Below are 25,277 nucleotides of genomic sequence, written 5' to 3' on the forward strand. Positions count from 1 at the left end.
TTTAATATAGGACTGATATAGTGTCTGTCTTACCTGGTCTAGCAGCTGGTTGTAGAGTTCATGACAGTTGTCAAAGATGTATTTGTATGTTGAGTCCAGACATGCTCTGACACAGTCCTTCACCACCATACTGGCTCTGGGAGGACTCTGTAGCTCCTGTACCTACAATACAGACAGGGACAAAGTCAAAACACACACACGCACACACACACACACACACACACACACACACACACACACACACACACACACACACACACACACACACACACACACACACACACACACACACACACACACACACACACACACACACACACACACACACACACACACACACAAGCACACACGCACAAGCACACACACTGATGTGCACATGCACACACATTTTAATGTTAAACCTTTAGAATGGTAAATAATAAAGAATACATCTGCAAATAATTGAAATAGACCTCGCTATCCGTAAATCTTTGAAACCTGCTGTATACTGTATACTGTCTGTGTGTTCAGGAGAATTCGTGTGTGTGTGAGTCAGAGGGGTTGGGATACACATTTCGGTTGAACACACTTCGGTTGAATGCATTCAGTTGTGCAACTGACTAGGTATCCCCTTTCCTTTTCCTTAATGTGCAGGGTGGCTGGAAGTGGGAGTGAAAGCGTCTGTAACACAGAGGGACAGTTCTCATTCCGCCCCTCACGTCATCTTTCTTTCAGCTGCCATCTTAGTTACGCCTGGCCACTCCATTCTCTGTACATCCGCCACACACCACACACCACCACACAGCCTTCCTGAGTGGGAGTGGGAGTGGGAGTCCAACAGTGTCTGTGTGTGTGTGTGTGTGTGTTTGCGTGCGTGCGTGTGTGTCGACCGGTTTCTTTGTGTGTGTGTGTATGAAGCAGAGCACTGGGCTTTTTATAAACCTAGATAAATCAGCGTGTAGTCTGGGAACTGGGGGAGGGGATTACAGGGCGATGATTGCTCTGGGAGAGAGGGTGGTTAAAACGCTTCACACACACACCCACACACGCGCACACACACACGCGCACACACACACACGCGCACACACGCACACACACACACACACACACACACACACACACGTCACTTAGACAATCAACAGAGTGTGTAACATCAGACATCAGTATGGATAATTGTCATCAGTACGGATAACTGTCATCAGTATGGATAATTGTTATTAGTATGGATAATTGTCATCGGTATGGATAATTGTCATCAGTATGGATAACTGTCATCAGTATGGATAACTGTCATCAGTATGGATAACTGTCATCAGTATGGATAACTGTCATCAGTATGGATAATTGTCATCAGTACGGATAACTGTTATCAGTATGGATAATTGCCATCAGTATGGATAACTGTCATCAGTATGGATAATTGTCATCAGTATGGATAACTGTCATCAGTATGGAAAATTGTCATCAGTACGGATAACTGTTATCAGTATGGATAATTGCCATCAGTATGGATAACTGTTATCAGTATGGATAATTGTCATCAGTACGGATAACTGTCATCAGTATGGATTATTGTCATCAGTATGGATAACTGGCATCAGTATGGAAAACTGTCATCAGTATGGATCATTGTCATCAGTATGGATAACTGTCATCAGTATGGATTATTGTCATCAGTATGGATAACTGGCATCAGTATGGAAAACTGTCATCAGTATGGATCATTGTCATCAGTATGGATAACTGTCATCAGTATGGAGGAACATAAATCAGTCTAGATGACTTGTGGGGCATTGAGACAGACATATCTCATAGTATATTATTTGCTGCTGCTCCCTGCTCAGATGGGATACATCTACAGAAAGAATGAACAGAATAATCAGTGTTTCTGCTTAATGTGTGAGGGTGAGTGTGTGTGTAAACAGTTTAGTGTGTATATGTGTGTGTGTGTATATCAAATCAAATTGGTCACATACACGTTTAGCAGATGTTATTGCGGGTGTAGCGAAATGGTTGTGTTTCTAGCTCCAACAGTGCAGTAATATCTAACAAATTCACAACAATACACACAATACACACTTATTTAAAGTAAAGGTATGGAATGAAGAATATATAAATATTTGGACGAGCAATGTATGTGTGTGTGATGTGTAATGTGTGTGTGTGTGTGTGTGTATATATACAGTACCAGTCAAAAGTTTGGACACACCTACTCATTCAAGGGTTTTTCTTTATTTTTACTATTTGCTACATTGTAGAATAATAGTGAAGACATCAAAACTATGAAATAACACATATGAAATCATGTAGTAACCAAAAGTGTTAAACAAATCAAAATATATTTTATATTTGAGATTCTTCAAAGTAGCCACCCTTTGCCTTGATGACAGCTTTGCACACTCTTGGCATTCTCTCAACCAGCTTCATGAGGAAGTTACCTGGAATGCATTTCAATTAACAGGTGTGCCTTCTTAAAAGTTAATTTGTGGAATTTCTTTCCTTCTTAATGCATTTGAGCCAATCAGTTGTGTTGTGACAAGGTAGGGGTGGTATACAGAAGATAGACGTATTTAGTAAAAGACCAAGTCCATATTATGGTAAGAACAGCTCAAATAAGCAAAGAGAAACAACAGTCCATCATTACTTTAAGACATGAAGGTCAGTCAATACGGAACATTTCAACAACTTTGAAAGTGTCTTCAAGCGCAGTCACAAAAACCATCAATCTATGATGGTCCTCTGTAGCTCAGCTGGTAGAGCACGGCGCTTGTAACGCCAAGGTAGTGGGTTCGATCCCCGGGACCACCCATACACAAAATGTATGCACGCATGACTAAGTCGCTTTGGATAAAAGCGTCTGCTAAATGGCATATTATTATTATTATTATTATTATGAAACTGGCTCTCATCGCCACAGGAAAGGAAGACCCAGTTACCTCTACTGCAGAGGATAAGTTCATTAGCGTTAACTGCACCTCAGATTGCAGCCCAAATAAATGCTTCACAGAGTTCAAGTAAGAGACACATCTCAACATCAACTGTTCATCGGAGACTGCGTGAATCAGGCCTTCATGGTCGAATGCTGCAAAGAAACTACTACTAAAGGACACCAATAAGAAGAAGAGACTTGCTTGGGCCAAGAAACATGAGCAATGGACATCAGATCGGTGGAACCAGATTTTAGATTTTTGGTTCCAACCGCTGTGTCTTTGTGAGACGCAGAGTAGGTGAACGGATGATCTCAGCATGTGTGGTTCCCACCGTGAAGCATGGAGGAGGAGGTGTGATGGTGCTTTTCTGGTGACACTGTCTGTGATTTATTTAGAATTCAAGGCACACTTAACCAGCATGGCTACCACAGCATTCTGCAGCGATACGCCATCCCACCTAGTTTACGCTTAGTGGGACTATCATTTGTTTTTCAACAGAACAATGACCCAAACACCCCTCCAGGCTGTGTAAGGGCTATTTGACCAAGAAGGAGAGTGATGGAGTGCTGCATCAGATGACCTGGTCTCCACAATCTCCCGACCTCAACCCAATTGAGATGGTTTGGGATGAGTTGGACCGCAGAGTGAAGGAAAAGCAGCCAACAAGTGCTCAGCATATGTGGGAACTCCTTCAAGACTGTTGGAAAAGCATTCCTCATGACACTGGTTGAGAGAATGCCAAGAGTGTGCAAAGCTGTCATCAAGGCAAAGGGTGGCTACTTTGAAGAATCTCAAATATAAAGTATATTTTGATTTGTTAAACACTTTTTTGGTTACTACATGATTCCATATGTGTCATTTCATAGTTTTGATGTCTTCACTATTATTCTACAATGTAAAAATAAAGAAAAACCTTTGAATGAGTAGGTGTGTCCAAACTTTTGACTGGTAGTGTATATGTGTGTGTGTGTGTGTGTGTGTGTGTGTGTGTATGTGTTGTGTGGGAGGCCTGTTTATGACCATAATCAGTATTGACTAACACTGTAAAGGCAAGCAGTAAATTCACTAATATGCCAATTCATTTATAAGCACGCTTCTACTACAATAAACTGGGAGTGGCTCACACATACATTAAAGCTCTCTACAGATTGGTCAAGAATACAATGGCACCCTATTCCATTCATAGCACTTACTACACCACCATTGTCACGTCGGACTGAGCCCTCACCCTCATCTCATCACACACACACACACACACACACACACACACACACACACACACACACACACACACACACACAGTGTATACATACCTTCATCCTGAAGAAGGTGATGCTGGTGAGAAGGTCCACAGTAGACTTCAGGTCCTGGAGACGCTCTGGGTTACCAGCTGGGAAATTATCCTGCAGGAGAAAATAATGAAGAGATTGGTTCTCTCTCTACTGCTCTACTTCTCTTTCTTCATCTCTCTACATTTAAGGCTATATTCAATCTATATCGCTGAAGTTCAGCGTTGCAGCGTGATTGAAATTGAAAGGCAATGCTCTCACGTTAGCGGAGACTGCGTTCACGGTAAACGCTACCTTTACATTTCTATCGCGCAACCTGGAACGCTTCAGCGATACAGATTGAACAGAGCTCTTAATTTGCAACATGCTTTTCATCTAAAAACAATCCCAAAGTGCTACAGTGTGTGTATTAGGATAATAAAACGAGGGTCGTAGACAACAAGAAATAGCTATAAAAAGCTGTTATCAAACTAACTAATAAAAACTAAACTAAACTAAACTAACTAACTAACTAACTAACACTAGCCAACAGATTCACAGAGGGAAACAGCAGCCAGTCTATTCCCGCCACTGGAAACATACAGTATTATAACTTGGTAGGGTACGGCCCTCAAGGTGGGATCAGGTGCTGAAGGCCTCTCGTCTCACAACGCTGTATCCCACGCAGTCTCATAATTCATTCACACATTGATATTGATGATGGGACACGTCTAGCCATCATCACTAAACGAGTTAGATGTCTGGTCGTTTAGTGTTAAAGCCCCATGGCCCTGTGTGATGGAAACCTCCCATTCATGAACATAGAACCATCAGGCTGCTCAGAGCACCGTGACAGGAGAGCGTTCAACACACATGTGCACCCTGATAGGCTGAGGAAAGATGCTTGGTGTACTAAACGTTACTGCCCCCCACCCTCCCTTCTCTTTAACGCACACGCACACACACACACACACACACACACACACACACACACACACACACACACACACACACACACACACACACACACACACACACACACACACACACACACACACACACACACACACACGTAACCTTGAGACCAACCCTAACGATTGCACTAACTCTAACCCTAACCATTAGACCAATAACTGAGATTCTTACTCAGTGTTTGACAGTCTAAAACTGGCCTGATATCTGTGTGCTCTGAGCTGAGGAGGAACTGTTCTGATATTTGCCTGCTCGGGACTAAATAGGTTTTGCTGTACTGCCAGTGATGCTTTAGAGTAGGCTGGTGAGGAAATGTCAGTGGATTCTTTACTGAGTCCATTACATAAAGTCAACATGAACTCTAAATGAACAGAAGATATGCATCCCATAAAGCACCCTATTCCCTAGGTAGTGAACTACTTTTGACCAGGGCCCATACGGATCTCATCAAAAGTAGTGCACTACATATGGAATATGGTGCCATTTGGGACGCACACAAACTCTCTGTCAATCACTCTCAAACGTAATCCAGAATGATCATGCCATAGCCCCAGAGAGATCTGGATTCAAAGACCGTGTATGAAAGCATCAATTCCGCTCAGTCGCTAATCATCGACAAAACACATTCACGAAATCAAATCAAATCAAATCAAAGTGCAGTAATATCTAACAAGTAATATCTAACAATTTCACAACATATACCCAATACACACAAATCTAAGTAAGGAATGAATTAAGAATATATACATATATGGACGAGCGATGTCAGAGCGGCATGGTCTAAGACACGGTAGAATAGTATAGAATACAGTACATACATATGAGATGAGTACTGCAAGATATGTAAACATTATTAAAGTGACTAAGATACCGTAGAATAGTATAGAGTACAGTATATACATATGAGATGAGTAATGCAAGATATGTAAACATTATTAAAGTGGCTAGTGTTCCATTTCTTAAAGTGGCCAGTGATTTCTAGTCTATGTCTATAGGCAGCAGCCTCTAATGTGCTAGTGTTGGCTGTTTAACAGTCTGAGGGCCTTGAGATAGAAGCTGTTTTTCAGTCTCTCTGTCCCAGCTTTGATGCATCTGTACTGACCTCGCCTTCTGGATGATTGCGGGGTGAACAGGAAGTGGCTCGGGTGGTTGATGTCCTGGAGGGCGGGTAGTTTGCCCCTGGTAATGCATTGGGCAGACCGCACCACCCTCTGGAGAGCCTTGCGGTTGCGGGCGGTGCAGTTGCCGTACCAGGCGGTAACACAGCCCAACAGGATGCTCTCAATTGTGCATCTGTAAAAGTTGGTGAGGGTTTCTTAAGCCTCCTGAAGTTGAAGAGGCTCTGTTGCGCCTTCTTCACCACACTGTCTGTGTGGGTGGTCCATTTCAATTTGTCAGTGATGTGTACGCCAAGGAACTTGAAGCTTTCCACCTTCTCCACTGCAGTCCCGTTGATGTGGATAGGGGGGTGCACCCTCTGCTGTTTCCTGAAGTCCACAATCATCTCCTTTGTTTTGTTGATGTTGAGTGAGAGGTTATTTTCCTGGAACCACACTCCCAGAGCCCTCACCTCCTCCCTGTAGGCTGTCTCGTCATTGTTGGTAATCAAGCCTATTACTGTTGTGTCGTCTGCAAACTTGATGATTGAGTTGGAGGCGTGCTTGGCCACGCAGTTATGGGTGAACAGGGAGTACAGGAGTGGGCTGAGCATGCACCCTTATGGGGCCCCAGTGTTGAGGATCAGCGAAGTGGAGGTGCTGTTTCCTACCTTCACCACCTGGGCACGTCAGGAAGTCCAGGACCCAGTTGTACAGGGCGGGGTTCAAACCCAGGGCCTCGAGCTTAATGATGAGCTTGGAGGGTACTATGATGTTGAATGCTGAGCTATAGTCAATGAACAGCATTCTTACATAGGTATTCCTCTTGTCCAGATGGAATATGGCAGTGTGCAGAGTGATGGCGATTGCATCGTCTGTGAATCTATTAGGGCGGTAAGCAAATTGAAGTGGGTCTAGGGTGGCAGGTAAGGTAGAGGCGATATGATCCTTGACTAGTCTCTCAAAGCACTTCATGATGAAAGAGGTGAGTGCTACGGGGCGATTGTCGTTTAGTTCAGTTACCTTTGCTTTCTTGGGTACAGGAACAATGGTGGCCATCTTGAATGTGGGGACAGCAGACTGGGATAGGGAGAGATTGAATATACCCGTAAACACACCAGCCAGCTGGTCTGCGCATGCTCTGAGGACGCGGCTAGGGATGCCGGCTGGGCCGGCAGCCTTGCGATGGTTAACACGTTTAAATGTCTTACTCACGTCGGCCACGGAGAAGGAGAGCCCACAGTCCTCGGTAGCGGGCCGCGTCGGTGGCACTGTGCTATCCTCAAAGCGGGCAAAGAAGGTGTTTAGCTTGTCTGGAAGCAAGACGTCAGTCTCGGCGACGTGGCTGCTTTTCCTTTTGTAGTCCGTGATTGTCTGTAGACCCTGCCACATACGTTTCGTGTCTGAGCTGTTGAATTGCGACTCCACTTTGTCTCTATACTGACGTTTTGCTTGTTTGATTGCCTTGCGGAGTGAATAATTACACTGTTTGTATTCTGCCATATTCCTAGTCAACTTGCCATGGTTAAATGCGGTGGTTTGCGCTTTCAGTTTCGCACGAATGCTGCCATCTATCCACGGTTTCTGGTTATGGTAGGTTTTAATAGTCACAGTGGGTACACATCTCCTATACAATTCCTGATAAATTCAGTTACCGTATCAGTGTATTCGTCTAAATTATTTTCGAAAGCTACCAGGAAAATATCCCAGTCCGCGTGATAAAAACAATCCTGAAGCGTGGATTCCGATTGGTCAGACCAGCGTTGGATAGTCCTTAGCACGGGTACTTCCTGTTTGAGTGTCTGCCTATAGGAAGGGAGAAGCAAAATGGAGTCGTGGTCAGATTTGCCGAAAGGAGGGCGGGGGAGGGCCTTGTAAGCATCCCGGAAGATTGAATAACAGTGGTCGAGTGTTTTAGAAGCGCGAGTACTACAGTCGATATGTTGATAGAACTTCAGCAGCCTAGAACTTCAGCAGCCTTCAGTAGCCTAGCTACAATGAATGCAGCCTCAGGATATGTGGTTTCCAGTTAGCATAAAGTCCAGTGAAGTTCTTTGAGGGCCGTCGTGGTATCGGCTTGAGGGGGGATATAAACGGCCATGGCTATAATATAGCAAAATTCTCTTGGGAGATAATACGGTCGGCATTTGATTGTGAGATATTCTAGGTCAGGTGAACAAAATGACTTGAGATCCTGTATGTTACTACAATTACACCATGAGTCGTTAATCATAAAACACACACCTCCGCCCTTCTGCTTCCCAGAGAGATATTTATTCCTGTCTGCGCGATGAACTGAGAATCCCTCTGGCTGGACCGATTTCGACAGAGTATCCCGAGAGAGCCATGTTTCCGTGAAACAAAGTATGTTACAGGCCCTGATGTCTCCCTGAGCTCGTAAACTTTGTTATCCAAAGACTGAACATTTGCGAGTAATATACTCGGAAGCGGTGGGTGGTGTGCGCGCCTCCTAAGTCGAACCAGCAGGCTGCCTCGAGTGCCTCTCCTCCGCCGGCGATGTTTTGGGTCGGCCTCTGGAATCAAAGGATCTGCTCGGGGAAGTAATATTCCTGGTCGTAATGCTGGTAGTTCTGGTGAGCTACCACTACTCTGATATCCAATAGTTCTTCCCGGCTGTAATGACACAAAACATTTCCTGAGCTAATAATGTAAAACATAATACATAAAAAAACAAAATACCGCAATATTTCCTAAGAGCTAGTTACGAGGCCGCCCTCTCCGCCATTGTTTACCAACTGCGTATTGTGTGTGCAGCTTTATTGTCCTTACTTAGAACAACGTCTTACATATCCATCCTAAACTAATATGAAATATCCATACTCTAAATAGACATTCTATATACAGTACCTCAACGTCTACCCTGAAACAACATCCTACCTAAACAGACATCTTATATCCCTCAACGTCTACCCTGAAACAACATCCTACCTAAACAGACATCCTGTATCCCTCAACGTCTACCCTGAAACAACATCCTACCTAAACAGACATCCGATATCCCTCAACGTCTACCTTGAAACAACATCTTACCTAAACAATCAATCAATCAATCAATCAAATTTTATTTATAAAGCCCTTTTTACATCAGCAAATGTCACAAAGTGCTATACAGACATCTTATATACCTCAACGTCTACCCTAAATAGACATCCTATATACAGTACCTCAACGTCTAACCCGAAAGAACATCCTACCTAAACAGACATCTTATATCACTCAATGTCTACCATAAACCATCATCACATAACCCTAAATAGACATTCCAGATCCCTCAGCCTCTACCATGAAACAACATCCAACATCTTTCAACGTCCACCCTACCCTAAACTAAACCAGCACCCTGTTTTCCCTCAGCGCCTGCTGTGCTGTACATCACTGACACCAGAACCAACATGGGACATCACAGAGGGCCAAATCAGCTAAATTGACATCCTACATCCCTCAGTTCACCCTAAATATATATATACCTGAATGTCTACCCTAAATAGACAACCTATATCTCTCAATGTATATCCCTCAATGTCTACTTCAACATGCAGCCTAAATAGACATCCTATCAGGAGTGAATGGTACTGTATCACCATTCCATTTATTCCATTCCAACCATTACAATGAGCCCGTCCTCCGATTTAAAGTGGCACCAGCCGCCACTGCCTGACACAACACTCCGTATCCCTGAGCACCTGCTGTGAATCACTGACAGCAGAACCGACGGGGGACATCACAGAGGGACAAATCAGCTGTTACACTAAGTCTCTGCATATTCTAACTCCCCTGATGAATACGTTTAAAAAGAGGGGGGAGATTCTCTCTCTTTCCATTCATCCCTCGGTTTTAGAGAAAAGCAAACTCAATCTGCTTCAGAATATCATTACGAACAAATCCATACGCCGAGCGAGCGGAGAGACTGACTGGCCTGATCTGAATCCCATTACTATACGACAAGGTAGGGTGTGTGTGTGTGTGTGTGTGTGTGTGTGTGTGTGTGTGTGTGTGTGTGTGTGTGTGAATTGATGTGGGAGCAGAAGGGGAGCGGCAGCAGTCAGCAACAGTGTGACATTTCCTGACTGCTTTCATTCAATGTGTGAATAACACGACACCAGCAATCTGAAAAGCCAAGCACAGTGAAAAACCTGCTCCGCTCTCTGTCTTTGCCTCTATAATCACACATGACAGTTGAAACTGAATGGGAGACACACACACACACACACAGAAACACACACACACACACACACACACACACAGAAACACACAGAAGCAGCAAGGACAAAACAATCACCACACAGGAACCAATGTTTTTTATGTCACATAATTTCACCACTCAGAGACAATTCAACCATTGACAGTACAGTACAGTCAGGACTAGTGAACAGGACTAGTGTATAGGTCTAGTGAACAGGACTAGTGTATAGGTCTAGTGAACAGGACTAGTGTATAGGTCTAGTGAACAGGACTAGTGTATAGGTCTAGTGAACAGGACTAGTGTGCAGGTCTAGTGAACAGGTCTAGTGTACAGGTCTAGTGTACAGGTCTAGTGAACAGGACTAGTGTACAGGTCTAGTGTACAGGTCTAGTGAACAGGTCTAGTGAACAGGACTAGTGTACAGCTCTAGTGTACAGGTCTAGTGTACAGGTCTAGTGAACAGGTCTAGTGTGCAGGTCTAGTGAACAGGTCTAGTGTACAGGTCTAGTGTACAGGTCTAGTGTACAGGTCTAGTGAACAGGACTAGTGTACAGGTCTAGTGAACAGGTCTAGTGAACAGGACTAGTGTACAGGTCTAGTGTACAGGTCTAGTGTACAGCTCTAGTGTACAGGACTCCTGGAGATATAAATCATTACAACCATTAATCTCTAGGTACAACCCCTGGACAGATAATCATAATATACACAGACACCCACCGTTTTACAATGCTCTACAATACACACACATGCACACACACACGGACCTACGCAGACACAAACACAGATGCACTCACACTAGCACGTGCACACACACACACACACACACACACACACACACACACACACGGAGTACATACCCGGTACTTGGACAGGTCAATCCTCAGAGAGTTGTGCAGCTGATCTAGAAGTTTGACAAATTTCTCCCTCTGCGAGAAAAACAGATTTATAGATATCTCCGTTAGTAAAGCAATCACACTGTGAGTTCAATTTAACTTTGAACTTCTAATTTAATAAATGAATTTTTTGGGGTATTTGAAAGGGTGGAATATATTGTGTTGACGAGGGAACAAAAAACCCAGCGTAATGCATTTTAAACATACATTTTAATACAACATCAAAAAGTTACAATACTTATCAATATTCATGATAGTCAGATGTTTTCAAATATCCATAAACAATGTAGCTGAGAAGTGTGTGTAAGTGAGTGTGTGTTTGTTTATGTGTGTGTGTGTGTGTGTGCGTGCGTGTATCTGCGTGCGTGTTCTCACCCCAAAGTTGGATGCAGCGAAGCGGTCAGAGGCAGAGATGTTGGTTGAGACGGTGGTGGTGTGGGCAAAGTAGGCGTTGATGTTGGCTAGCAGATTACTCATCACCGCCGGAACCCCCGGACACATGTACTTAGAGGATAGACAGGAGAAATGCCTGGGGGGGAGAGAGAGGAGGGGAGGGAGGGACAGAGAGAGGAAGGGAGGGACAGAGAGAGAGGGAGAGAGAGAGAGAGGGAGAGAGAGAGAGAGAGAGGGGGGGGGCGGGGGGAGAAAGGGAGAGAGAGAGAGAAAGATATTAAAATAACATAACACTAACTATTCTTTGTAGTGTGATTTAAGTAGTACATTTCCTTTAATCATGAGGAGGAGATTATTCAACTAGAGCAGAGGAAAGGATATTAGAGGAAATGAAATAAAAGAGTCAGACAGGCAGAGAAAGAGAGGGACAGAGAAAGAGAGAGGACTGATGAGAGAGAGAGAGAGAACACCAGAGAGAGAGAAGGAAAGAGAGAAAGAGAGAGAGAGAAAGAGAAAGGGAGAGAGACAGAGAGAGAGACAGGGAGAGAGACAGAGAGAGAGAGAGAGAGAGAGAGGGAGGGAGAGAGAGCGTGAGAGAGAATACAGAGGTAGACTAGGTGCTCATTCAAATCCTGATAGTTGTAATGTCATGTGATTCCCAGCAGAGTGGAACCAGCTAGAAGGTCAATAACAGGAAGATTAGAAAACTCTGAATGGAATTGTAATGTTTCTTTAAAATGACCAATACACACACGCACGCACGTGCACACACACACACACTTCACACACACGCCTCCCCTCACTCCATTGATCTTAGTAGCTGCTCCAAATACCAGCAACAAGAGACGGATGACTAGGCTGAGACAGAAAAAACCCACACGTATGCACACGTGCACGCACGCACACACACACACAAAGTTCTGATGGCCAAAGTGTTAACGCTGTGTGTCAAACAAAACAATTGTGATGTAGCATGAACCAACGCTCTCTGTGATCCAATACCATGCTCACTGCAACACTCCAATACCAATATACACAGAGAGACACATACACACTCTGAACACATCATGTCCATGCCTACATAGGCCTATGTTGATGAAACTTAAAAAACATCTGATTCAGCTAGTCACACACACTTCTACGAAACGTCAATGCTACACAACTTTGTTCAGATTTGTTGAAACTTGTAAAACACTGGATTCAGCTAATCAACGTCCTCAGGAGCGACTGATTAGTATAATTAGTTGTTTTAGGGCAGGGCTGAAGCAAAATCCTCCAGCAGTAAACATTACACTCACACAAGTTCCAAAAGAATAAAGACATTTCAAATGTCATATTATGTGCAAATAGTTAAAGTACAAAAGGGAAAATAAATAAACATAAATATGGTGTCACGCCCTGGCTCTGGGGACTCTTAAAAGTTGAGCCAGGGTGTGTAGTGTCTGTGTTGTGTTTTCTATGTTCATGTTCTAGTTCGTGTATTTCTATGTTGGCCGGGGTGGTTCCCAATCAGAGGCAGCTGTGGCTCGTTGTCTCTGATTGGGAACCTTACTTAGGCAGCCTGTTTTGCACTTGTCATTTGTGGGATCTTGTTCCGGAGAGGTTTGTGTTTTGTTAACCTTAGGACTTCACGTATCGTTTTGTTGTTTTGTATTTGTGTATAAGTACTCATTAAAAGATGTACGCATATCACGCTGCGCCTTGGTCCGTTACTTACGACGATCGTGACATATGGGTTATATTTACAATGGTATTTGTTCTTCACTGGTTGCCCTTTTCTTGTGGCAACAGGTGACAAATCTTGCTGCTGTGATGGCACACTGTGCTATTTCACCCAATAGATATGGGAGTGTATCAAAATTGGGTTTGTTTTCAAATTCTTTGTGGATCTGTGTAATCTGAGGGAAATATGTGTCTATAATATGGTCATACATTTGGCAGGATGTTAGGAAGTGCAGCTCAGTTTCCACCTTATTTTGTGGGCAGTGTGTACATAGCCTGTCTTCTCTTGAGAGCCAGGTCTGCTTACGGTGACCTTTCTCAATAGCAAGGCTATGCTCACTGAGTCTGTACATAGTCAAAGCTTTCCCTAAGTTTGGGTCAGTCACAGTGGTCAGGTATTCTGCCACTGTGTACTCTCTGTTTAGAGCCAAATAGCATTCTAGTTTGCTCTGTTTTTTTGTTAATTATTTTCAATGTGTCAAGTAATTATCTTTTTGTTTTCTCATGATGTGGATGGGTCTAATATTGTTGCTGTCCTGGGGCTCTGTGGGGTCTGTTTGTGTTTGTGAACAGAGCCCCAGGACCAGCTTGCTTAGGGGACTCTTCTCCAGGTTCATCTCTCTGTAGGTGATGGCTTTGTTATGGAAGGTTTGGGAATCACTTCCTTTTAGGTGGTTGTAGAATGTAACGTCTCTTTTCTGGATTTTGATCATTAGCGGGTATCGGCCTAATTCTGTTCTGCATGCATTATTTGGTGTTGAACGTTGCACACTGAGGATATTTTTGCAGAATTCTGCATGCAGAGTCTCAATTAGGTGTTTGTCCCATTTTGTGAATTCTTGGTTGGTGAGCAGACCCCAGACCTCACAACCATAAAGGGCAATGGGTTCTATAACTGATTCAAGTATTTTTAGCCAGATCCTAATTGGTATGTTGAATTTTATGTTCCCTTTGATGGCATAGAAGGCCCTTCTTGCCTTGTCTCTCAGATCGTTCACAGCTTTGTGGAAGTTACCAGTGGCGCTGATGTTTAGGCTGAGATATGTATCGTTTTTGGTGTCTAGATGGAATTTGTATTTGTAGTCCTGGCAACTGGACCTGTTTTGGAACACTATTATTTTTGTCTTTCTGAGATTTACTGTTAGGGCCCAGTTCTGACAGAATCTGTGCAGAAGATCTAGTTGCTGCTGTAGGCCCTCCTTGGTTGGGGACAGAAGCACCAGATCATCAGCAAACAGTAGACATTTGACTTCAGATTCTAGTAGGGTGAGGCTGGGTGCTGCAGACTGTTCTAGTGCCCTCGCCAATTCATTGATATATATGTTGAAGAGCGTGGGGCTTAAGCTGCATCCCTGTCTCACCCTACTTCCCTGTGGAGAGAAATGTGTGTGTTTTTTGCCAATTTTTACAGCACACTTGTTGTTTGTGTACATGGATTTTATAATGTCGTATGTTTTTTCCCCCAACACTTTCCATCAATTTGTATAGCAGACCCTCATGCCAAATTGAGTCAAAAGCTTTTTTGAAATCAACAAAGCATGAGAAGACTTCGCCTTTGTTTTGGTTTGTTTGTTTGTCAATTAGGGTGTGCATGGTGAATACGTGGTCTGTCGTATGGTAATTTGGTAAAAAGCCAATTTGACATTTGCTCAGTACATTGTTTTCACTGAGGAAATGTACAAGTCTGTTGTTAATGATAATGCAAAGGATTTTCCCAAGGTTGCTGTTGACGCATATCCCACGGTAGTTATTGGGGTCAAATTTGTCTCCCCTTTTGTGTATTGGGGAAGATGCCAGAGCTAAGGATGATGTTAAATAGTTTAAGTATAGCCAATTGGAATTTGTGGTCTGTATATTTTATAATTTCATTGAGGATACCATCAACACCACAGGCCTTTTTGGGTTGGAGGGTTTGTATTTTGTCCTGTAGTTCATTCAATGTAATTGGAGAATCCAGTGGGATTCTGGTAGTCTTTAATAATTGATTCTAAGATTTGTATTTGATCATGTATATGTTTTTGCTGTTTGTTCTTTGTTATAGGGCCAAAAAGATTGGAGAAGTGGCTTACCCATACATCTCCGTTTTGGATAGATAACTCTTCATGTTGTTGTTTGTTTAGTGTTTTCCAATTTTCCCAGAAGAGGTTAGAGTTTATGGATTCTTCAATTACATTGAGCTGATTTCTGACATGCTGTTCCTTCTTTTTCTGTAGTGTATTTCTGTATTGTTTTAGTGATTCACCACAGTGAAGGCGTAGGCTCAGGTTTTCAAGGTCTCTATGTTTTTGGTTGGAGAGGTTTCTCAATTTCTTTCTTAGGTTTTTGCATTCTTCATCAAACCATTTGTAATTGTTGTCCATTTTCTTATCCTGCGTGAAAACAATTACAGACTACAAAGGGAAGCACAGCCGCGAGCTGCCCAGTGACACAAGCCTACCAGACGAGCTAAATCACTTCTATGCTCGCTTCGAGGCAAGCAACACTGAACAGAACAGCGCCGGAGAAGATGGCTGCCGTTTTACAGCCCTCTAACCAATTGTACTATTATGTGTGTTTTTCCGCGTTATTTGTAATTTATTTTGTACATAATGTTTCTGCCATCGTCTCTTATAACCAAAGAGAGCTTCTGGATATCAGGACAGCGATTACTCACCTCGCATTGGACGAAGATTTTTTCTTCAACGAGGCGTTCGCGAAGGATATCCTACAGACACCTGACAAGGCCCAGATCCCCGTCATTCGCGTGAGGAAGAGACGGAGATATCGCGGACGCAGATCCGGGTGCCTTGTAAGGATCCGACGGCGAGCGAGTAAACTGCCTCTCCCATCAATCCTATTAGCCAACGTTCAATCTTTTGAGAATAAAATTGACGATTTAAGATTACGGTTATCCTACCAACGGGACATTAAAAACTGTAATATCTTATGTTTCACGGAGTCGTGGCTGAACGACAACAATGATAACATTCAGCTAGCAGGCTATACGCTACATCGACAGGACAGAACGGCAGACTCTGGTAAGACAAGGGGTGGCGGTCTCTGTATATTTGTAAACAACAGCTGGTGCACAAAATCAAATACTAAGGAAGTCTCGAGGTTTTGCTCGCCTGAGGTAGAGTATCTTATGATAAGCTGTAGACCACACTATTTACCAAGAGAGTTTTCATCTATATTTTTCATAGCTGTCTATTTACCACCACAAACCAATGCTGGCATTAAGATTGCACTGAATGAGTTGTACAAGGCCATTAATCAACAGGAAAACACTCATCCAGATGCAGCGCTCCTAGTAGCCGGGGACTTTAATGCAGGGAAACTTAAATCCGTTCTACCTAATTTCTACCAGCATGTTAAATGTGCAACCAGAGGGAAAAAAACTCTAGACCACCTTTACTCCACACACAGAGACGCATACAAAGCTCTCCCTCGCCCTCCATTTGGCAAATCTGACCATAACTCTATCCTCCTGATTCCTGCTTATAAGCAAAAACTGAAGCAGGAAGCACCAGTGATTCGGTTAATAAAAAAGTGGTCAGATGACGCAGATGCTAAGCTACAGGACTGTTTTGCTAGCACAGACTGGAACATGTTCCGGGATTCTTCAGACAGCATTGAGGAGTACACCACATCAGTCACTGGCTTCATCAATAAGTGCATCGATGATGTCGTCCCCACAGTGACCGTACGTACATACCCCAACCAGAAGCCATGGATTACAGGAAACATCCGCACTGAGCTAAAGGGTAGAGCTGCCGCTTTCAAGGAACGGGACTCTAACCCGGACGCTTATAAGAAATCCCGCTATGACCTCCGACGAACCATCAAACAGGCAAAGAGTCAATACAGGTCTAAGATTGAATCATACTACACTGGCTCTGACGCTCGTCGGATGTGGCAGGGCTTGAAAACTATTACAGACTACAAAGGGAAGCACAGCCGCGAGCTGCCCAGTGACACAAGCCTACCAGACGAGCTAAACCACTTCTATGCTCGCTCGAGGCAAGCAACACTGAAGCATGCATGAGAGCACCAGCTGTTCCGGACGACTATGTGATCACGCTCTCCGTAGCCGATGTGAGTAAGACTTTTAAGCAGGTCAACATTCACAAGGCCGCAGGGCCAGACGGATTACCAGGACGTGTACTCCGAGCATGTGCTGACCAACTGGCAAGTGTCTTCACTGACATTTTCAACATGTCCCTGACTGAGTCTGTAATACCAACATGTTTCAAGCAGACCACCATAGTCCCCGTGCCCAAGAACTCTAAGATAACCTGCCTAAATGACTACCGACCCGTAGCACTGACGTCTGTAGCCATGAAGTGCTTTGAAAGACTGGTCATGGCTCACATCAACAGCATAATCCCAGAAACCCTAGACCCACTCCAATTTGCATACCGCCCCAACAGATCCACAGATCATGCAATCTCTATCGCACTCCACACTGCCCTTTCCCACCTGGACAAGAGGAACACCTACGTGAGAATGCTATTCATTGACTACAGCTCAGCATTCAACACCATAGTGCCCTCTAAGCTCATCACTAAGCTAAGGATCCTGGGACTAAACACCTCCCTCTGCAACTGGATCCTGGACTTCCTGACGGGCCGCCCCCAGGTGGTAAGGGTAGGTAACAACACATCTGCCACACTGATCCTCAACACGGGGGCCCCTCAGGGGTGCGTGCTCAGTCCCCTCCTGTACTCTCTGTTCACCCATGACTGCATGGCCAGGCACGACTCCAACACCATCATTAAGTTTGCCGACGACACAACAGTGGTAGGCCTGATCACCGACAACGATGAGACAGCCTATAGGGAGGAGGTCAGAGATCTGGCCGTGTGGTGCCAGGACAACAACCTCTCCCTCAACGTGACCAAGACAAAGGAGATGATTGTGGACTACAGGAAAAAAAAGAGGACTGAGCACGCCCCCATTCTCATCGACGGGGCTGTAGTGGAACAGGTTGAGAGCTTCAAGTTCCTTGGTGTCCACATCACCAACGAACTATCATGGTCCAAACACACCAAGACAGTTGTGAAGAGGGCACGACAAAGCCTATTCCCCCTCAGGAGACTAAAAAGATTTGGCATGGGTCCTCAGATCCTCAAAAAATTCTACAGCTGCACCATCGAGAGCATCCTGACTGGTTGCATCACCGCCTGGTATGGCAACTGCTTGGCCTCTGACCGCAAGGCACTACAGAGGGTAGTGCGTACGGCCCAGTACATCACTGGGGCAAAGCTCCCTGCCATCCAGGACCTCTATACCAGGCGGTGTCAGAGGAAGGCCCTCAAAATTGTCAAAGACTCCAGCCACCCTAGTCATAGACTGTTCTCTCTGCTACCGCACGGCAAGCGGTACCGGAGTGCCAAGTCTAGGTCCAAAAGACTTCTCAACAGCTTCTACCCCCAAGCCATAAGACTCCTGAACAGCTAATCATGGCTACCCGGACTATTTGCACTGCCCCCCACCCCATCCTTTTTACGCTGCTGCTACTCTGTTAAGTATTTATGCATAGTCACTTTAACTCTACCCACATGTACATATTACCTCAACTACCTCAACTAGCCGGTGCCCCCGCACATTGACTCTGCAACGGTACCCCTCTGTATATATAGCCTCCCTACTGTCACTTTATTTTACTCTATATATAGCCTCCCTACTGTCACTTTATTTTACTTCTGCTCTTTTTTTCTCAACACTTTTTTTGTTGTTGTTTTATTCTTACTTTTTTGTTTAAAATAAATGCACTGTTGGTTAAGGGCTGTAAGTAAGCATTTCACTGTAATGTCTGCACCTGTTGTATTCGGCGCATGTGACCAATACAATTTGATTTGATTTGATTTGAAGCATGCATGAGAGCATCAGCTGTTCCGGATGACTATGTGATCAAGCTCTCTGTAACCGATGTGAGTAAAACTTTTAAGCAGGTCAACATTCACAAGGCCGTAGGGCCAGACGGATTACCAGGACGTGTACTCCGAGCATGCGCTGACCAACTGGCAAGTGTCTTCACTGACATTTTCAACATGTCCCTGACTGAGTCTGTAATACCAACATGTTTCAAGCAGATCACCATAGTCCCTGTGCCCAAGAACACTAAGATAACCTGCCTAAATTACTACCGACCCGTAGCACTCACGTCTGTAGCCATGAAGTGCTTTGAAAGGCTGGTCATGGCTCACATCAACACCATTATCCCAGAAACCCTAGACCCACTCCAATTTGCATACCGCCCCAACAGATCCACAGATGATGCATTCTCTATTGCACTCCACACTGCCCTTTCCCACCTGGACAAGAGGAACACCTACGTGAGAATGCTATTCATTGACTACAGCTCAGCGTTCAACACCATAGTGCCCTCAAAGCTCATCACTAAGCTAAGGACCCTGGGACTAAACATCTGCCTCTGCAACTGGATCCTGGACTTCCTGACGGGCCGCCCCCAGGTGGTAAGGGTAGGTAACAACACATCTGCCACGCTGATCCTCAACACGGTGGCCCCTCAGGGGTGCGTGCTCAGTCCCCTTCTGTACTCCCTGTTCACCCATGACTGCATGGCCAGGTACGACTCCAACACCATCATTAAGTGTTAGGCCTGATCACCGACAACGATGAGACAGCCTATAGGGAGGAGGTCAGAGACCTGGCCGTGTGGTGCCAGGATAACAACCTCTCCCTCAACGTGATGAAGACAAAGGAGATGATTTTGGACTACAGGGAAAAAAAAGAGGACTGAGCACGCCCCCATTCTCATCGACGGGGCTGTAGTGGAACAGATTGAGAGCTTCAAGTTCCTTGGTGACCCTTTGGCATGGGTCCTCAGATCCTCAAAAAGTTCTACAGCTGCACCATCGAGAGCATCCTGACTGGTTGCATCACCGCCTGGTATGGCAACTACTCGGCCTCTGACCGCAAGGCACTATAGATGGTAGTGCATACGGCCCAGTACATCACTGGGGCCAAGCTTCCTGCCATCCAGGACCGCTATACCAGGCGGTGTCAGAGGAAGGCCCTAAAAATTATCAAAGACTCCAGCCACCCTAGTCATAGACTGTTCTCTCTGCTACCGCACGGCAAGCGGTACCGGAGCGCCAAGTCAAGGTCCAAAAGGCTTCTTAACAGCTTCTACCCCTAAGCTGTAAGACTCCTGAACAGCAAATTATGGCTACCCGGTCTATTTGCATTGCCCCCCCCATCCACCCCACCCCAACCCCCCTCTTTTACGCTGCTGCTACTCTGTTTATTATTTATGCATAGTCACTTTAACTCTACCCACATGTACATATTACCTCAATTACCTTGACTAACCAGTGCCCCCGCACATTGACTCTGTACCGGTATCCCCTGTATATAACCTCCCTAATGTTATTTTATTTTACTGCTGCTCTTTAATTATTCTTTTTAAATATTTTTTTTCTTAAAAGCTGCATTGTTGGTTAAGGGCTTGTAAGTAAGCATTTCACTGTAATGTCTACACCTGTTGTACTCAGCACATGTGGCAAATAAAATTTGATTTGATTTTTACAGTAATACTACCAAGAGATGAGCTATAGGTATACCTACCATAGGAGTCCCCTCAAAGCATACCATTGACTATGTACATACCCAGCGTGCGACAGAGCTGCAGGAGTTGTGACCCGTTTTTGTTGGTTATGTTGTCGTAGTTGTGCCTAGGGGGGCATATGGGGGAGGGAATGCTGTCACCTCCAGGTATGTGTGTGTCCCCCTGTGTGCTGAGGTTGTCAGGTTCTTGTCCAGTTCTGGCATTTAGGTCGCACAGACTAGTACATGTCCCTGGGCCTAGAAATGATTGATTTCCCCCTCCAGGATGGAGAAGCTGTCTTCATTAAAGTATGGGGATTCTAGTGGGGGGATATAGGTAGCACACAGGAGGAAATTTTTCTCTGTTGAGATAATTTCCTTTTGAATTTCTAGCCAAATGTAAAATGTTCCTGTTTTGATTAATTTAATAGAGTGAGTTAGGTCTGCTCTATACCAAATGAGTATAACCCCTGAGTCCCTTCTCTGTTTCGCACCTGGTAGTTTGGTGGATGGGACTACCAGCTCTCTGTAAGCTAGAGGGCAACCAGTGGGTCCATCTATACCATGTTTCTTGTAGGATGACTAAGTCCAGGTTCCTGCTCTTTAGGCCAAAGGAAGATGACCTCAGGCCTTGGATATTCCAGGATGAGCTGGTGAAGGCTTTGTGTTCCATAAAGTGTCCAATATTGTTAGTCGTGTGGTTTGGCCTCAGACCAGAAAGTGTGAGCAGAGCCTGCTGAGCATCTGGTACACGCCATTGGCTTGGACTAGTGTAAGAGTGGGGGTTGGGCCTGCTCACGGCCTGGGCGTATTTGTGACTTTCATGTTGAGGCCCTCTTTGCGGGAGTGGGAGGCATGGGTTGGGCAGGAGGGGCATAGGTCTGATCTGAGGGGGCCTAAATGGGTTGACTTGGGGGGGTGTTGATTGGTTGGGGTGGGGGTGTGGATGTGGCTGGTGGTGATTTGGTCTGGATGTAGGTCCTCTCGGTGTGGGTCCTTTATGTGTAGGTACGGGAGGGGGTCTGGGAGAGTGTCTCGCTGGTCTGGGCGGGGTGTCTGTTGATCTGTAGCTCCTGTGTGAGGTGTTGGGGCTGCGGTTGAGGGCGATGTCCTTTAGGGTCCAGGTGAAGGTGGGCACTGCTGCCTTGTAGAGGTGGACCTGGTCGTAAAGGCTGTTCAAGTCCAGGGTGGAGTGGTGGGCCAGGTAAACATTTGGTTTTGAGGCACAGTCGCGGAAAATACTTGCGTTTACCCGCTGTATGGTAGCAGGGTGGAAGTATTTTCGTGGTAGCAGGGTGGAGATAACCACTTGTGCGTTGGGGAAAGTAGAAGAAGCTTTTTCAATCACTCCATTGAGTGCTGTGGCCACCCTTTCCTGCTGTCCTCTCAGGTTGTTTGTGCCTGTGTGTATTATTATGTGGCTGGGTGACCCTAGTTGGTCCTCAGACAGAAGGTCTAGGGTGCGCTGGATGTTTGGACACCAGAGTCTAGACACTGTGTGTTTGGGAAAAAGTTTATTTTCTTGTATATATTTCCCGTTTGAGTCCATAAGGAGTACAATCTGTGGCTTGTGTATGTCCTCAGTGGGTGCGGGGTATTGTCAGCAGGGCTATCAGGGTGGCTGACGGGGGGGTGCTCAGAGGGGGTGGGATCCCCTGTGCTTGCGGTTCTTCATTTGTCTGTCCCGCTGTCTGGGGTGGACTTTTCTGCTGTGGTGTTGAGACTTTGGTCAGCTCTAATGGGTTGTTCTCTGTCACACACCATCCCATCACCCTCTCCTCCAGCACTCTGATCCTCTCCTCTAGTGCTCTGTTCTGCTCCTGCTCTTTCTCCTGTTGATGTTGTCTCACCACAGTCCAGATATGTCTCTCTCCACCTCCAGCTATCCGGGTCTGGTTGAGGGGGTGTTGTTGAGCTGGACTATTTTTTGTGCTGACTGGAGTGTGTTCAGCTGCTGTTCCAGCTCCACCTGACTTACCTCCAGCTGGGTGAATGTATCCTTCATTTCAATGAGGGAGTAGTACTCTGTGCTGGGAGGTTGACTTTCCGCTTGGGGTTGCTCGTCTGTGGGGTTGTATAATGATCTGGTCTGACACGCTTGGGGTGGGGGTATCTTTCTCAAGAGAGAGCTTATCCTGCTGAGCTATCTCTTTGATTATGTGAAAGTCCAGCTGAAACTGTTTGGGGTTGCCCTGTACCATTACTGTTCCAGATTTATACAGGTTGACATTGGCTGACTCAGAGTACTCGTTGTCTAGTATCCTGAGTTTCCACCCATCGCTAACACCCCCTAGCACTGCGCCATGCCAGGGGATGGTCAGTGTGGAAGATTAAGTTGCTTATGTTCCCATTTTTATAATAGTCAGCTAAAAGTGTCTCTTGATTTTTCATAAGGAGCTTCTTTTTGTACTCTTTTCGTGCCTTCTTATTTTTTACATCCAGAGGGTACTGTACTGTAATAATCTCTGAACAGCGGGAGAGGGCTTCAAAAGCCTCTGTCTTTGGGTGGGGTAGGCTGTGAAACTCTCCTGCCATTGTTGGTCTCTGTCTCTCTTTTTCTCTTGGTCTCTGTCTTGGTCTCGCTCTCTCTCACTCCCTCTCTATCTTTATCAATTCAATTTCAATTCAATTTCAATTTAAGTGCTTTATTGGCATGGGAAACATATGTTTACATTACCAAAGCAAGTGAAATAGATAATAAACAAAAGTGAAATAAAAAATAAAAAATGAATAGTAAACATTAGAATCACAAAAGTTCCAAAAGAATAAAGACATTTCAAATGTTACATTGTTGTAACGATGTGCAAATAGTTAAAGTACAAAAGGGAAAATAAATAAACATGGGTTGTATTTACAATGGTGTTTGTTCTTCACTGGTTGCCCTTTTCTTGTGGCAACAGGTCACAAATATTGCTGCTGTGATTGCACACTATGGTATTTCACTCAATAGATATAGGAGTTTATCAAAATTGGATTTGTTTTTGAATTCATTGTGGATCTGTGTAATCTGAGGGAAATATGTGTCTCTAATATGGTCATACATTTGGCAGGAGGTTAGGAAGTGCAGCTCTGTTTCCACCTCATTTTGTGGGCAGTGTGTACATAGCCTGTCTTCTCTTGAGAGCCAGGTCTGCCTACGGTGACCTTTCTCAATAGCAAGGCTATGCTCACTGAGTCTGTACATAGTCAAAGCTTTCCTTAAGTTTGGGTCAGTCACAGTGGTCATGTATTCTGCCACTGTGTACTCTCTGTTTAGGGCCAAATAGCATTCTAGTTTGCTCTCTTTTTTTGTGTCAAGTAATTATCTTTTTGGTTTCTCATGATTTGGTTGGGTCTAATTGTGTTGCTGTCTTGGGGCTCTGTGGGGTCTGTTTGTGTTTGTGTACAGAGCCCCAGGACCAGCTTGCTTAGGGGACTCTTCTCCAGGTGAATCCCACCCCCTCCCTCTCCCTCTCCCTCTCCCTCTCCCTCTCCCTCTCCCGCTCTCTCTGAGCTGAATCCATTAAACTAAACCTATGTAGGTCATGGGAATAGCAAGACAAGGAGAAGGCTGCCTCTTAACAGGTATCTATTCTGCTCTACAGTCAGGCATTGACTTTTAGGGAGCATCCCAAATGGCACCCTATTCTCTTTATAGTGCACTACTTTTGACCAGGGCCCATAGGGCTATTTAGGGAATAGGGTGGTATTTGGGACACACCCTTTATATGAAGTAGTTTAATACTGATGCAAGGAAAGGTTAACTTGAGGTGCATTTCAAAGGTTTTCAAAAATGAGCACCCCATTTATCTGGAAGGACAGTCATGCAAATTATTTATTAAATAGCCTTTCAAAGCACAGCGAGAGAGAGAGAAACGATGGAGCGTGAGGGAGAGGGGGTGAGAGACACACACACAGATGCTCACATTGGGGAGCATAATTAATTACTGTGCTCTCAGCCTCCAGATTACCCAGAAGCACTTGCGGGAGGCGAACGTGGAGAGAGAACACTCTGAGAACCATGATGACTTCCTGTGAATTCCCACGGTGGCTTTAGAGTGGGCAGTGCACACACACACACCCACACCCACCCACACACACACCCACCCACCCACCCACACACACACACACACACACACACACAGACAGGCAGACAGAGACAGGCAGCCAGGCATTTCCTTCTCTCTCACACATGCACACTCACACACTTATACACTTACACAGCCAAACACACCATAGTAATAGCATGCATTCTATTTCTATGCTTTTAACACTGAGGACACAGAGGC

The 25,277-nt window shown here is 44.9% G+C and overlaps 1 protein-coding gene across 1 annotated transcript in view; it reads right to left on the reverse strand.

Moving 5' to 3' along the window:
• Positions 1 to 25,277, reverse strand: part of LOC121580047 (protein unc-13 homolog C) — a gene marked incomplete at its 3' end in the record, with an annotated part of 110,557 nt that overhangs the window by 14,438 nt on the left and 70,842 nt on the right. The window contains 4 exon segments of the mRNA XM_045225024.1: positions 34 to 162; positions 4,223 to 4,312; positions 11,308 to 11,376; positions 11,719 to 11,872. Of these exon segments, the coding sequence (XP_045080959.1) occupies positions 34 to 162; positions 4,223 to 4,312; positions 11,308 to 11,376; positions 11,719 to 11,872 (442 nt within the window).

The sequence above is a fragment of the Coregonus clupeaformis genome, chromosome 15 (genome assembly GCF_020615455.1).
Source record: "Coregonus clupeaformis isolate EN_2021a chromosome 15, ASM2061545v1, whole genome shotgun sequence".
Taxonomy (NCBI): Eukaryota; Metazoa; Chordata; class Actinopteri; order Salmoniformes; family Salmonidae; genus Coregonus; species Coregonus clupeaformis.